Source organism: Amphiura filiformis, chromosome 12, assembly GCF_039555335.1.
Source record: "Amphiura filiformis chromosome 12, Afil_fr2py, whole genome shotgun sequence".
Classification (NCBI taxonomy): Eukaryota; Metazoa; Echinodermata; class Ophiuroidea; order Amphilepidida; family Amphiuridae; genus Amphiura; species Amphiura filiformis.
This window is the reverse complement of record NC_092639.1, coordinates 40,955,810-40,972,568: the sequence shown is the minus strand read 5'-3', so window position 1 is coordinate 40,972,568 and position 16,759 is coordinate 40,955,810. Positions and strand designations below refer to the sequence as shown.

The following is a 16,759-nucleotide window of genomic DNA, read 5'->3' as shown; positions in this document are numbered from 1 at the left end:
TCCTTGCTTTATTTAACTCTTTACTGGGGTGCATGCTCTCTGCTGGTTTTTTTCATGTTCCTCTTATCATTATTGACAAGATAGCACCTGCTGTCGCTGTTTATTTATTTAGCCTAAATTATTTCTTTACTTTTGTTTTTAGATTTTGAAGTTGATATCATGATATCACACGCTATGTTTTAAAGACAGTTCTTGTTTTAAATCCTGAATACAATGTCAACATTCAGTTCGTTCACCTCACAATGCGGTGCGATGTTATATAACTGTATATATTGCAGGGTTGCCAAACCCGCGATGTAATAGGCCTAGGTCAATAGGATGAGTTTTGAAGATTTTCCTCGCGACAATTTCCTGTCCTATAGACACCAATTGATGGTTAAGAAAAATATTGCATGACTTCTCAACATTGGCTTACGCGACTTCTGGTAGTTTTTTATCTCATAGAAACCAACGGTTGATAAAAAAAATATTAGGCGACTTTTCAATGATTTGACCCAGCGGTTTGCCCTCATTTGTTTGGCAACCGTGGTCTGTGTTAAGTGAATATATTTCGGTAAGAAAATAATTATCATAGACCATGTAGACAGAACGGACAATAGTCATAGGCGCTCTCCTCCATTTTGAGAAATATACATTTACACACACACTACATTTATAATTATATTGATCAGCCTTAAAGTTTTACCTTTTAGTGGGTTAAGCCAAACCTAAGTGGATGAAATATAAATCAACACTTCTGGCACTGATTGGTTTCCGTAGTTGTTATATGGAATACGAGCTGTCTGTAGCCACAAAATTGTCTGCAAATCGGCTTTTGCCGGGCCTCTCTTTTTTTTTTTTTTTCTCATTAAATTAGGGTCCCGTTCAAATAAAAAATAAACTGGTGTCTAGATGTAATCACAGTTAACACACCAGGAAAATTATAGAATATACAACAACCTAGTTACACCTGTAGACTGCGAACAAACATGCACCTGGCCAGACCTGGCCGTAAAACAAAGTGTTCTCCCTACGGATACCCTTAAGGGTCACACAATTAAAGAAGTTCAGAGCTTTATCACTCACATCAACATCAGAATAAAGTATATAAAAGAACTATAACTTTCTTGAGAAAATAAATCATCCAACAAAAGAGAGGGAAAACCCCAGTAGAGAGGAACAATAAAAGAAATCCCCAAAAGCATGAAAGATGACACTGACAGAGCTAACCAAAGATAAACTACCTGGTGTATGTTATTGATTCAATTGTGTCATGCTTTGGGAACAGGAAGGTGTTTGCGATGTTGTAACATGTCTCCGTGAGCCACTATACATAACCTATGGTACTTTACAATGCAGCCTACCCCAGGAGTTGCATTGACAGCTATGTCATGTGGAGGCTGGGTTGGGGACAAGACGCAGTGATGTTACAGACTTTTACAGTTTGTGGTAGCTTGTAAACATCGTACTTCATTACATTTCTGTGTAAGTTAAATCCTGGCTTAATGCTCTGCATGCTAGCCGGCCATGAGCCATAGACTTCGACATAAAAAGTCCCAAGTTTTGGAATATTTTCCCAACATATCAACAGTTATCTGAAGAACCTCTGAACCAATACTAGGCTTGTTTGTACTAATATTTATGCATTTTTCCTGCTGATTCCAAATATGGTCAGGAAAATTTATCATTCTGAAGTTTTTGAATTTCTAAGTTGAATTTCTAGTTGACACCTGCATGGAGAGAGCTGGAAGTTATTTTGCCTAGCAAAAGGTATGAATTGAATTGGTTGTGTAATATGTTACCTTAAGCAAGTGACATGGGAAAGATTCATCAAAGTTTCCATTAATTATAAGATCAGTTAGAGATTAACCTACACTAATATTAAAATATTTAGTTATTACATTTGCTACATCTTGGATTGATAGCAGTATACACATTACTATCTTAAGTAGATAGTACATTCAGTACACAGCTTGCTATCTTCAGCTGATAGCATATTTAGTACACTAGTTGCTATCTTTAGTAGACAGCAAATTTGGCACACTACTCGCTATCGTCACTGGACAGCACATTCAGTACACATAACTTGCTATCTTCAGTAGATAGAACATTCAGTACACATTTGCTATCTTCAGTGGATAGCACATTCAGTGCACAACTTGCTATCTTTAGTACATATCACATTCAGTCCACTATTTGCTATCTTTGGTAGATAGCATATATGTTATCTTTAGTAGATAGCACATTCAGTGCACATTTGCTATCTTCAGAGAGAGCATATTCAGTGTACATCTTACTATCTTTACATACCATATTCAATTCACTATTTGCTATCTTCAGTAGATAGCATATTTGCTATCTTCAGTAATAGCATATTTGCTATCTTCAGTAGATAGCATATTTGCTATCTTCAGTAGATAGCATATTTGCTACCTTTAGTAGATAGCATATTTATTATCTTTAGTAGATAGCACATTTGTTATCTTTAGTAGATAGCATATTTGATACCTTCAGTAGATAGCATATTTGTTATCTTCAGTAGATAGCATATATGTGTTATCTTCAGTAGATAGCATATATTTATTATCTTCAGTAGATAGCATATTTGTTATATTCAGTAGATAGCATTATTTGTCATATTCAGTAGATAGCATATTTGTTATCTTCAGTAGATAGCACATGCAGTACAGTTTACTATCATCAGTAGACATCCACTTTAGCACAAACATAAAGTACGTCATATTTGTATTTTAACTTTGAATGTTAGATTTTGGCTTTATAAGATTGTAAATAAATTGCTTCTGTGTTTTAACTGATATATTTCATTAGTATCCATATTTCAAAAATGCAAAATATTTTATGAATTGTCCAATGTTTTGTTCATGAAATGACTGCGTGAATCATTAAAAAGCTTCATGAATCAGGAGCTTCACAATTCAAAAATAAGATAAAAGAAAGAAAACTTATTACATACAAACTTTTGGAAACCATTAAGGAAGAGCAATCTCAGCCCTTTTTCTCACAGCTTGAACTCACATGGCCTTGCACACTTGCTATTTGTGTTCTACCTATTGAAAAAACAAACCATATTTTTGCCTTTTGACCAAAACTCAATTTTATACAATGACTGTATAAAATAAAATTCATCTCTAAGGTAAATCAATAGTTTACCTGAAAATAAATCTATTGACAGTGGTTTGATTGATACTATTGGAAGCTTTTAAGTAACTGATGATAAAAATAGAATTGTTTGTTTCCGTTCCTTGACCACTCTTTAACAAAAGCCTCGATGCATCATCAGAAAAGAATTTTCTTTTGGAATAGTATTTGCCATTTGAAAAGATCCAATACATGTTGTTTCTTTTTAAAACCAGGTCTCCCAAACACGGTTGTTTGGTGTGATCATTTATTCATTTTTCTCACAAAACATTATTTAGTGTTCAATTCTAGACCTAGACAATACCAGTCAAAACTCTTTCCCGCCCTGTTGCCCCCAGTCAAAACCCAAAATTACGAAAAATAAAATTCCACTTTTTGCGGCAATTTTGTGGAAATTTTGTTGATTTTGCCCCCCCCCTGAAATTCACTTTGCCACCTCAATGCCCCCCCAAAAAAAAATTCCTGGCACCGCCACTGCACACAGCAAAAGCATGATAGTTGCAACATTTGAAACAAAAGCGCATGTCACACAGCATGTAATGGAAGCACACTTTGAGCATTCTAGGAAAACTCACCACGGAAAGCGTTGTTTGTGCCTACATGGTACGGTTGTTTGTACAGAGTGCAGCTCAAATCAGCATGTCAGAAGTACACATCGATGCATGGGTATCTAGTGTCTGTGTGGAGTCCCCCATCAAAAGCCCATTCAGTGAAAAGTGTAATAAGATTAATATTGTTTATAAATTGTCTAAGGTGAAGGATAATTCATTAATATTGTCATTTGGTATTTTTGAAATGAAAAATTTGGCATAAACGAGGAAAACAGCAGTATTAACAAAGTTGAAGTTCCATTCAAATATATGAAGCTAATATCTCTACTTAAGGGAAGGGGTATGAACGTTTGGACAGTATTTATTGTGGGACATTAGAGCACATCAGACATATCGAATTGCATTCTGAATACGAAGAATGTCTTTATGATATCAAATAATTTTGATTTTTTGAAATTCGCAATGTAATACACATTTTATGGCAACTCATTAAAAATTGATATTTTTGATATTTAACAGTACTCGAAGTAAACTTTATAAATCTGATGATTTCTACCTAAAGTGTATGTAGGTGGGATGAAAAGCCGATGATCAATTGAAAATTTTGACCTTTCGTATTGAAGATATGGATTTTTTCCCCAAAACACACAAAAAAAATTAAGTCTATTTGGGAAACAAATCCATATCTTCAATATGAAAGGTCAAAATTTTCAATGGATCGTCGGCTTTTCCTCCCAGCTACATACACTTTAAGACTATATCATTAAATTTATAAAATTTACTGTTATATCTCCAAAATGTAAAAAATATGAAATTTTAATAATTTGTCATAAAATTTGTATTATATCGTGAATTTCATAAAATGAAAATTATTTGATATCAGAAAGACATTCTTCGTATTCAGAATGCAATTCGATAGGTCTGATGTGCTCTCATGTCCCACAAAAAATGCTGTCGAAATGCTCAAAAAGCTCATTCCAGTTCCCTTAAGTAGAGAAATTACAGATTCATGTATATAGGCCTACTCAGCTTTTGGCTAATTAACCACTAGCAGGGTATGTTAGCACACCTATGATGCTAACAAAGGTGCCGAAATCGGAATTGTGATGGTTTTACTATCCTCCAGATGAGCAAATTACTGAATAGGCCTTTTTAACTTCCAGGATTCGACACTGAGCATTTTGAATAAAAAACTTTCCCAATTTTCAAGGAATTAAACTAACTAATTCAATAACTCTGATTATCTCCCGGCTAGATACCACCTGTTTCATTTGATTATTATTTTGTAAGAATTTATCAAAAATTTCAAATTGTTTTCTCTCTTTTATCCTGGATTGATAATACAATTGTTTGTTTTTCTGTTATTGTTCTACTTTTCTGATCATTTTTGTTTACATGCCTTTAGCTTTAGTATATAAATGCTTAGAGGTACAACAAATAATACATTCACATTTGATGTATTATACAGGAACCGCAAGACATGTCTGTGGCAGGCAGCTAATACTAATAGTACTACTTTTTTGCAATTAATTTTTTATTACAGACAAAATAATCAGAGAGACAACACTTTAAAGCTTTTCACAAAGTTATCCAATTTACATTTTTAACTAAACAAAGAGATATAACTCAGAAAATCACAAATATGTGATGTGATCAAGCAAAATCAGTCGGAAGTGGAAAATATCGATTTTGAGACATGGCCATTATTCTCCATAATGTGGGTTTTGCAATTCCCCTATAGCTTGCCATTTGAATGAACCATTGACAGCCAGGTGCAGTGTATTACTATCTATGCTAAATAGAGTCCTCAGGTTTAGATATTGTTTTGATTTAATAAAAATAATCAAATTTACCTTTAATGACTTTCTTTGAAATCCATACACCTGATATGAATTCAAAAGAGTACCAACATGCCTAGTAATACGTAATTTCAATTTTTTTTACAAGAAATCTAAGAATTAATGCTCTGCATGCTGACCGTATGCTTTGACATAAAAAGTCCAAATAATATTAAGAGCTATTTTAAGAACCAATGAACCAATACTTGGCTTGTTTGTACTCATTTTAATACATTTTTCATGCTGATTCCAAATATGGTCATGAAAATGTATAATTCTTAAATTTTGGAATTTTGAAAAAAAACTTGTCGTCTGCAGTCGACACCTGCATGATGAGAGTTAAGCAACTGCAAGTAATCTATAACAGTATGCAAATTAAATTGTTTGATGAAATCGGACAGTTTTGCACGTAGACCCCTATTATTGAAAACTTACAATATTTAGCACGTAGACTCTATTTATAAACCATACAATATTTAGCACGTAGGCCCGTTCTATTAACAATATGTAGTGCTATTTAGTGCACTGCTGACAGCGCAAAGTATAATGTCATACAAACAAAGCACAACTTTGTGTGTACTTTCCTTCTCGTGGAGATTTCTATATCTACACCTCAAGAGTATTGTATTGCTCTTCAACATCACTCATGAAGTTGAAAAACTGAGTCGAGAAGTTTGGAACAAAACATTTCGTAAAAAACAGGACTTTCAATAGGGCCGTTCAATTTGAAATCCACATTCCCACTGTGGACGATTTTGGAACTCAAACCATATTCAACAATTCAGGCTATTCAAAATCCTACCATTTTTATCCATTAAGAACTTGAAAAAGGAACGCAAGATTCTAGAATTCCAAACAAAATTATATTACGTAAGGTCAAATGTGTCAACTATTTCAAACTAAAACTGGAAAACTTGCAAAAATTTCAAATTGGATTGAACATACAGTGCAACTGCATGGAATTAAGATGACAGTGAAATAATTCAGAGGGGTGTGTGTTTTCAATCGAACGGCCCATTCAGTTGGGTTTTCAGTCAAATTGTGTATCTAAGTGCTAAGTGTTACTTTTTGATAAAGCTACGTGAAGAGGCACAGTGACCTCATTCTGTGACAAGTATAGATAATGGTTTTCCGTGGGAGGTAAAATTGAAATCTAAAATAACAAAATTCCAAATACTACGATATTTGTGCCAAAACTGTGCAAAACTCTTGCAAGTTTTTACATGCCTGAAACCTATATTCGTTGATACACAGACAATATGGAACCAGTTCTACTTTAAGCCCACGTTGATTGGTTTTTAATTATTATTGTTTAATTACAAAGCATGTGTTTACAGATTGAAAACCTTTTTGTAATAAATTTATAAACATGTTTAACATCTAAATACCATTGTCAATTCCAATACATCATGTGTTTAATCTCGTGAACATAAATTCCTTAACATGTGTTATCATTTCAACATGTTTACAAGTCAATTACAAAAAAGTGTTTAAAAAGTGTTTACATTCCAAACACTGCTTTTGCAGAGTACTACTGCACAAGCAAAGCAACATCCATATTTCGAGGGTTGACAAACAGAAAGCCTTAACTCACTTTTGGCCATTTTGAGATTTTGGTACCAAAATAATCTGTAATACCCACAGATTCTTAAAATCATAAAGCCTTAAGAAAATCAACTTCCTATTGCATCTATAGCACAATAATACTTGGGTCACATTTCAATGCAAAATATTATTTTACACATGTTTCTCAAAAAGGCACTTTTTAAGTTAACGCCTTCTGTTTGTCAACCCTCGATTTATGAGCCGTAGTTGAAATTAATAATTGTGCAGCATTGTAATATCTTGGTTCTGACATTATTTTAATAACTGAACAATGGTAACAGCACATGAGGTAAACATGACGTCATGTTGTGGCTATTTCTGTTCACATCATGAACACAGTCACACGGTAAACATGTTGTCATGATGTTGTGGACAGATGTCTTCATGTTGTGAACATTTCCGTTTGAAAACATGCTGCTGCAAATTTACAAGCACATCATTGTCAACATCACGGTTCTTTGAGCAAACATAATTACAACAACAAAATTTGATCACACTGTAATTTTATATGCTCAATATACAACAAGATCGTTCTACGAACTGGCTGCTATATATAATGGGCAATTCTATAGTTGAAATCCCTTCACCCCTATGGAAGACATGAAATTAATCTCCCACACAGAGGGTGTAGATATTAAATGGAGTCACCCATTCAGGTAAACCCATTTAAAGTTCACACCCCCTGTGTGGAAGATTCAGGATGTAGGGGGGAGCATGAATTTCAACAAGAATAGTGTAATACTAAGGACATTGTGGCCACTTATGTCGTAATACAATAACATGATTGTATGCATCCAGGGTGAGACCTCTTATGTGACACACGTCATATGGAACTTTATATAGTTCATTGTTCTACTGCTGTCGTTGACAAAGCCTTTGTCGACAAAACACATTTTCCTGACAGTTGACCAGTGGCGTAGCCAGTGGGGGTGGGGGCTGGTGGCTGGTGGCCCCCCACTCATGATGGCCATGATTCATGTGAGGCCATAGTTAGACAGAAGGTGTTGGTGAAAAAATGTGGGTGATCAATGGAATAATATTTTACTTTGCTTATGCACAGTGGTGAAAGAAAAAATGGAAAATTGTATAAAAAATGTGAAACCAATTGAATTTTACATAAAATAAGTTGTTTTTCGGTTGCTAGCGCCTGATATCCTTTTTTATTTATTTTTGTTGTTCTTGACTTTTTCAAACCATAGAAAAGAATTGGGGCAACCATTCACAACTTCTGTCGGCAAAAAATATTTACTTTTACCATGCGATGTTACGTGGGAACCCTAACTTTTATCATGTTTTTGAACAACCACTTTTCACAGAACCCTTTCCGTCTTTACTGAAGTGAACCATCACAGCCCTGAGCTGTACATGCAAATAAGAGACTTACCCTTTCTAGTTGCACCATGCATGCTGTATGGACTACAATCTTGCAGGCACCACATTTTCTTCTTGATCCTGTTTTCTGTATATTGTATAAGGGAAAAAATGGACGATAAATATGACACGTGAAAAATCAATATAAAAGTTGAAAGTAAATTATCACGTGTAAAATCACCCGGAAGAATAAATTGCATAATTAACCATTTAGAAATACTATGAAGCAATAGTTTTCAAGGGAAATATATGCTACAGGATTGTCAACCATGGGGACTAAATATATATTATATAAGTGGTATAAATATGGGTCTACTTTCAGATTCTTGGAGGCACATCCCTATCTACACCTAACGTGAGTACTCAGGAGTATTGGGCTGCACTACCGCTGTGTGAAGATTTTGAAAATATCTTCCACAGGGGGAGTATGAATTTTAAATGGAATTAATATATTATCAGCTCCATTTTGAATCTCACTCTCACTATGTGGAAGATTCCGGTTGAATCTTTCTCAGAGGGTGTATGGAATTAAAATAGAGCTGTCTAATGTGTTCATTCCATTTAGAACTCATACTCCCCCTGTGGCAGATATTTCCACAATCTTCCACAGAGGTAGTGTGGATTTTAAACGGAACAGCCCAATATAAATGCCAATCATACATACCGAGCAATCTTGTTCCCCTACATAACAGAAGTCTCCTGAAGCACTTGTTTCTGTCCATAAATGGTCTCCACTGATGGCATGCTCCTGCAACAAAAGAAACAACCAAGTTATTAGTTTCCTCACAAACTTTCTGATTATGTGTTGAATGGGGTCAATCCCGGGAGGGGTGTGTGTACTCAGTACCAGTACAAATTACCAGTGGCGTAACCAGGATTTCGGACTAACATTCTGAATATATGTTGGACGAGGTCAATCCCAGGAGGGTTGTACTCAGCACAAATTACCAGTGGTGTAGACAGGATTTCGGAACTGGGACGGGCACAACTTGCAAATGTACTGCCGGAAATATATTTTGCCGCAAAAGTTGTGAATTGTTGACCCAATTTTTTTTTCTTCGATGGTTTGAAAAAGTGAAGAGCAAGAGCAAAAAAAAAAAGATCAAGCAAGCTCCCTTTCTGCAGAGACACTGTATTTGTGTCTCTGTAGTTTTGATATTTTGCTTGCTAACTTGATCTTACTAAAATTATTTACTATGATTTGATTAATTTTTATGCTTGCTACCCACTTGTAACTAGATTTAATTCTTTGCTGTATATATTTTTGTTGTTTGCCCCTGAGGAAGAGCAATTTATCTGCATGAAACATTTTATTTTTGTTTATTTATTTTATCCTTTGATCCTTGGTGTGTTTTGTACCTCGTCCATTGGAGGCACCATTACCTACTTTATCAGGGACTACCTTTAATTGGCAATTCTGTGGTTCTATAACAGCAAGGTTTTACATCATGAAACATGTTAGTAACCCACAGAACATTCAATTATTTTAAAAGCAGGTCACATATCCACAATGGTGATCCATGGAAATCACTTCAAGTTACGGATCTCATTTGTCAAAATGCAAGCACAGAGAGTGAGCAAGAAAGCGTTTATAAAAATCACAATTTTTACCAGCAAATTTGAAATCTTTTGCAACATCTTAACTCCCCAAGTCCCACACCTCAACAGTATCCCACATCTATAAGATGCATGTTATTAGACCATTGACATCCACACAGACAAATGGATGAAGACACATAACAATAATCAAATCCTTGCCCCAGTGTCAAGCTAATTAGATTACATCAATCTCACCAATGGTTCAATCTAGGTTATGCCAGGAATCAAACACAAGCTGAGTCTGACTCCGGGTCAAATACGGTCTTCTCTTTTCTAACCAAAAGCTTTCTCTGTGCTTGCATTTGTTTGTTTTGACAAATGAGATCCGTAATTGGAAGTGACTTTACTTGTATACATGTTTAAAATGAGCAGACAATTCCATGGATCAACATTGTGGCTATGTCGTCTGCTTTCAAAGCTTCTATTTTTAGTGAATTTATTTTAAGCTGTTGAAGTAATTGACTGGATTTTGCCGAATACAATCTACAATTTTGTCCCAGTGACTCAAATAAATAAAATCATCCTTTGAACTTTGAGATCTGTTACTAGAAATTACTTTTATACATGTTTAAAATGTGCAGACAATTCTATGGATCCCTATAGTAGATATGTCACCTACTTTCAAATCCTCTATCATTATTGTATTTATTTTAAGCTTTTGAAGTAATTGGCTGGATATTTGTAGGAGACAATCTACAACTTTGCTCAGGTGACTCAAATAAATAAAATCATCCTTTGAACTTTGAGATCCTTAACTTGAAGTCTGTATGGCAATTTTCATAACAGTAGTGAAGTATTAGCGCTAGAGTATCAAACTTATTTATATGGAATCTTTCGCAACATCTGAGTCCCATGCCTCAGCAGTATCACACATCCCTAAAAGATGAACATACTGTGACAAGCTATTAGACCATTGACATCCACACATAGAAATCCACACAGACAAATGGATGAAGACACAAAACAATAATTAAGTTAAGTCTTTGCCCACAGTGTCAGCTAATTAGATTACATCAATCACACCAATGGTTCAATCATGGAAGTACTAGTTCTTCCATGGTTCAATCTAGGCTATGTCAGAAAATCAAACACAAGCGGAGTCCCGAGCTGAGTCTGACTCCGGGTCAAATACAGTCTTCCCTTTTCTTACCAAAAGCTTTCTTGCCCACTCTCTGTGCTTGCATTTGTTTGTTTTGACAAATGAGATCCGTAACTAGAAGTGACTTCGCTTATATACAGGGTAGAAGACAATTCTATGGATCAACATTGCTATGTTGTCTGCTTTCAAGGCCTCTATTTTTAGTGTATTTATTTTAAGCTGTTGAAGTAATTGACTGGATTTTGCAGGATACAATCTACAATTTTTTCCTGGTGACTCAAATCAATAAAATCATCCTTTGAACTTTGAGATCTGTTACTAGAAGTTACTTTTATACATGTTTAAAATGCGCAGACAATTCCATGGATCCCTATAGTAGATATGTCACCTACTTTCAAATCCTTGATCATTATTGTATTTATTTTAAGCTTTTGAAGTAATTGGCTGGATATTTGTAGGAGACAATCTACAACTTTGCCCAGGTGACTCAAATAAATAAAATCATCCTTTGAACTTTGAGATCCTTAACTTGAAGTCTGTATGGCAATTTTCATAACAGTAGTGTAGTATTAGCGCTAGAGTATCAAACTTATTTATATGGAATCTTTTGCAACATCTGAGTCCCATGCCTCAGCAGTATCACACATCTCTATAAAAAGATAACCATACTGTGACAAGCTATTAGACCATTGACATCCACACATAGAAATCCACACTGCAGACAGATGGATGAAAACACAAAACAATAATTAAGTTAGGTCTTTGCCCATAGTGTCAAGCTAATTAGATTACTTCAATCACACCAGTGGTTCAATCATGGAAGTACTAGTTCTTCCATGGTTCAATCTAGGCTATGCCAGAAAATCAAAGACAAACTGAGTCTGACTCAGGGTCAAATACAGTCTTCCCATTTCTTACAAAAAGCTTTCTTGCCCACTCGAAATGACTTTACTTATATACATGTTTAAAATGAGCAGACAATTCCATGGATCAACATAGTGGCTATGTCGTCTGCTTTCAAAGCCTCTATTTTTAGTGAATTTATTTTAAGCTGTTGAAGTAATTGACTGGATTTTGCCGAATACAATCTAAAATTTTCAGGTGAAAGAATCAAATCAATAAAATCATCCTTTGAACTTTGAGATCTGTTGCTAGAAGTTACTTTTATATATGTTTAAAATGCGCAGACAATTCCACGGATCCCTATAGTAGATATGTCACCTACTTTCAAATCCTCTATCATTATTGTGTTTATTTTAAGCTTTTGAAGTAATTGGCTGGATATTTGTAGCAGACAATCTACAACTTTGCTCAGGAGACTCAAATAAATAAAATCATCCTTTGAACTTTGAGATCCTTAACTTGAAGTCTGTATGGCAATTTTCAGAACAGTAGTGTAGTATTAGCGCTAGAGTATCAAACTTATTTATATGGAATCTTTCGCAACATCTGAGTCCCATGCCTCAGCAGTATCACACATCTCTATAAAAAGATAACCATACTGTGACAAGCTATTAGACCATTGACATCCACACATAGAAATCCACACTGCAGACAGATGGATGAAAACACAAAACAATAATTAAGTTAGGTCTTTGACCATTGTGTCAAGCTAATTAGATTACATCAATCACACCAGTGCTTCAATCATGGAAGTACTAGTTCTTTCATGGTTCAATCTAGGCTATGCTAGGATTCAAAGACAATCTGAGTCTGACTCAGGGTCAAATACGGTCTTCCTGTTCCTTACCAACACTTTCTTGCCCACTCTTTGTGCTTACATTTGTTTTGTTTTGACAAATGAGATCCGTAAGTGGAAGTGACTTTACTTATATAATGTTTAAAATGAGCAGACAATTTCATGGATCAACATAGTGGCTATGTCGTCTGCTTTCAAAGCCTCTATTTTTAGTGAATTTGTTTTAAGCTGTTGAAGTAATTGACTGGATTTTGTAGAAGAGAATCTTCAAATTTTGGTCCCTGTTGACCAGAAAAACAAAATCGTCTGTTGAAATTTGCGATAATAGTACCTAGATGTATAAACTGAGGATAATTTGATGGATCCAGATCATCATTGTGGCCATGTCGCCCTAGCTGCTTGTTGACTTCTCCATTTCTAGTTTATTTACTCTAAGCTTTTAAGCTTTTTTTTAAAGTAATTGGCTTGATATTTGTAGAAGACAATGTAAATCTTGCAAAGGTTACTTACCATTCAAACACAAATTCAGCGCTATCCGAATTTTGTATGTTTTTTGTTTTCTACTCCAATTCTGGGATTTTATTCTGTTTTCTTTAAAATGGAAAACTTGCCACTTTTGGTTCTACAGATCATGAAGCTAATTTCCACTAGCTTCATGTACAGATGAACTCATTTTCTGTGCTTTTTGATCAGTCGCCTAGCCAGGGGGCACAGAGTGCCCTCAGAAAGTTTTCAGGGACAAAATGTGGATGGGTAAAGAGCGAAATGTCCTTGAAATGACCAAAAATGAGACAAAAATTGACAAGTGGGGACAAAAATCTGGCTTTGCCTCCTAAATGGAGATGAAAATCTGGACTTGCACCTTACATGGGGACAAAAATCTAGCTTTGCCCCCTCACACAAAAATCCTGGTTACGCCACTGTTTTTTAACTTGTTCAATACAACCTCAGAGATCTGTCATTCCCAAACTACACTATTTCCTACACATGCCATTTTTGTGCCCCTTTAGAATATTCACTAATGTAAGCTAGACATTATGTTTTCTTTCTTCACATTTTGTTGATATTTCTGAAAAGAAAATATTTTAATGCTCTGCGTGCTAGCCACACGCTTCAACAGAACAAGTTGAAGTTTTGAAATATTTTCTCAAAATATCAAGAGCTATCTTAAGAAGTACTGAACCAATACTAGGCTTGTTTGTACTCATTTTAATGTATTTTTCATGCTGATTCCAAATATGGTCATGAAAATTTATATATCTGAAATTTTTGATTTTTAAATTTTTTTTTTAAACATGTCGTCTGCAGTCGACACCCGTGTGAAGAGAGTTGAGGATACTCTCCTGATTTATCAACAATTTCAGATCTTTTTTTGTCATTGATTGATCTGTGAAAGTCTTTGTAATTGATTTGCACAATATATACCAGAATTTAAGTGAATAAAGGGGAGATATAAAAAATTACAAATTGAGATTTTCACTTCCCCAAAGCATTTTCCCTGCCTCTATAAAACAGGCTTACTGCAGGGTGATGGTATTATACGCTTTATGTTGTGTTCATTGTTGGCTTATTCAACAGCAAATTTGCTATTTTAGGAATTTTAATTTTGTCAAATTAATTGATATAAATTAAGTCACAATGTGACAAGTAAGTTATCAAAAGACAGAAGAAATCCATTCCTCTATGATGCTTTCTTTCAGAAATTGCCTACCATTTAAGTACAACAATATTTTTTTATAGTTCAGATGGGTTAAATTGGGGGAATCAACTTTATAAGTGATGATTATGTCAAGAATTCTCGAGTACTAATATACTACAGGATAAGCCACTCGTTTGCGCAAATGAAGTCAGTCACTCAGCCTATGCGCCTTCATGCATGTGATGGCATAGCTGTGTAGGAGTGTATCACCTGTGAAAGAGATGATGCATGTTTACGTCATTGTTTAAAAAAAAAATTAAATTGCGAAAACCGACGAACATTTGGTTGTTTTTTTCCATTACTATATTTTGAAAAACCAAGTAGCTGAGAAGTTAGCTCAATATGCTAGGAAAATATTATCTGCGATGACCCCATGTTGACTTTGGCTAAATCAGCTGTATTTTTGCTGGAAAGAGTACGTAAATTAGCACTCGATGTCCGCCATCTTGGATAAATTTGGTGTACTGAAAATGCCCAGCAACTGTCAATCAAATACGAACTTGTCAATTTAATACGGGATAAGTCTGTTCCACTGTGGCATAAGTACGCACAATGTTGTTGTGCGAACGTGCGTAAATTTTAGGCTAAAGTGCCTGAGCGTTACCAGGAAGTTACTAGGTGTACTGAAAAAGCCTAGCAACTGTCACTCAAACTGCCGATGTGTCAATTAAACTGCCGTAAAGTGACTTCACTTTTTATACAGGGTTTGAATACAAGTGTCACAGCCCTGATTATGTGCCTACCAAATCAGGAAGTAGAGACCTTTCAGTATAAAATGTTGTTTTAAAAAGCGGGTCATTGGGTATAACAAAGTGAAAATAAAGGATATAGAATTTCCTGCACCATCTTGCAAAAAGTATGATTATATGCTATGTGCGAACGGACTGTGCTATATTGGAAGAAGAAGAATTTTCAAAGAAGGGGTCATCGAAAATTTTGAAAGAATTGAGCAAAATTCTATTTTTTGTTCCAAATGTGCCAAATTTTAATGTTTCCGCAATTTATGATGGCATTTTGATAATAAAATTCTGGAAAAAAGGGGATCATTAGGTAGCCAAAATAAAAAAAGGGGTCATCAGGTGTGACTTTCCAAAAAAATAGGTCATCTGGTATATTTGACTTCAAAAAGGGGGGGGGGCATAAATGACAGGTACATACAGTCACTTCAAAAGTTCAGTGCCCCCTATCATACTTACGCTCCAGTCTACAGCTGTTTTAATCTCCTTCTCGCTATAATCTCGTTGTGTAGGCAGGTGATGAGATGGAAAACCATGCATCTGATTGGCATAGGCATTAGATTTGGAGATTGCTTTCCTGTAAAAAACAAGCAAAGAAAAAGAAAGGGAATATGGTTAGTATTACAGTGTAATATCAGGATTGACCTGCCGACAGGTGGTTTGAAAGTGTATAGCCCCTACTTGCTTAATAAAACCCTTTAGGAAAGGTATGGAGTGGATGCATTGTGTACCTCTCAAACTGCCATTCAGTTCAAAATTACAATACTGTGTGGAGTGGATGCACCGGGGGCCAGGGGTTGCAAGGATTTTCTGGATATCCATGTTAGATCCAGGGTTCCTGGAGGTAAACTCTACCAGGTCAGTTTTTAAGTAAAAATATACCCCTAGCAGAACCAGATTTCTATAGAAACATAGGACTAGATTTCTAAAAACATAACTTTGGACCTTAATTCAGTTTGCCAGACATCGACAGAAATAGCCACACAAATGTGCACAAAAGAAAATAACTTAAACTTGTACCTCTGTCAAACCCTGCAAAACTTGCAAAATCATATATGTCTGTTGAGATTCAACATAAAAATGCTTTACTACATTATAAACCAATATATTATTATATCATTTATAGCATAGATCTTTAAGTTATCACACAGAAAACAACCTATATTGATAGCCAACATACTTAAAACTCTCTGGTCGCTTAATTGGCGAAGACTCGGTCATGAAAAGGCGAGATGGTCCTGCTCCATCAGTACTATCATCTGGATCATTCATCTCAGCCAATTTTACCGGCTCAACCGGTTCTTGATCATCATAATCCCCATTCACATCATGGTACACGCACACCTCCGGCACACCGGAACGGTACGTACCGGCCATGTCCTGGAGTGAGCTTGACCGCTCCTGTTTTTGAAGACTGTACTTT

General features: G+C 35.2%; 1 protein-coding gene across 8 annotated transcripts in view; it reads right to left on the bottom strand.

The window, feature by feature from the left end:
* The window catches only part of LOC140166195 (diacylglycerol kinase zeta-like), a 434,180-nt gene that overhangs the window by 76,994 nt on the left and 340,427 nt on the right, over window positions 1-16,759 (bottom strand). For 7 of the 8 annotated variants that reach the window (XM_072189595.1, XM_072189599.1, XM_072189598.1 and 4 more), the window contains exons 2-4: window positions 15,796-15,913; window positions 9,168-9,251; window positions 8,517-8,591 (exon numbers count right to left, since the gene is read on the bottom strand). In XM_072189595.1, coding sequence (XP_072045696.1) covers window positions 8,517-8,591; window positions 9,168-9,251; window positions 15,796-15,913 — 277 coding nt within the window. Of the gene's footprint in view, window positions 1-8,516; window positions 8,592-9,167; window positions 9,252-15,795; window positions 15,914-16,516; window positions 16,548-16,759 lie in introns of those variants that run through there. The other variant, XM_072189602.1, reaches the window with a different exon arrangement.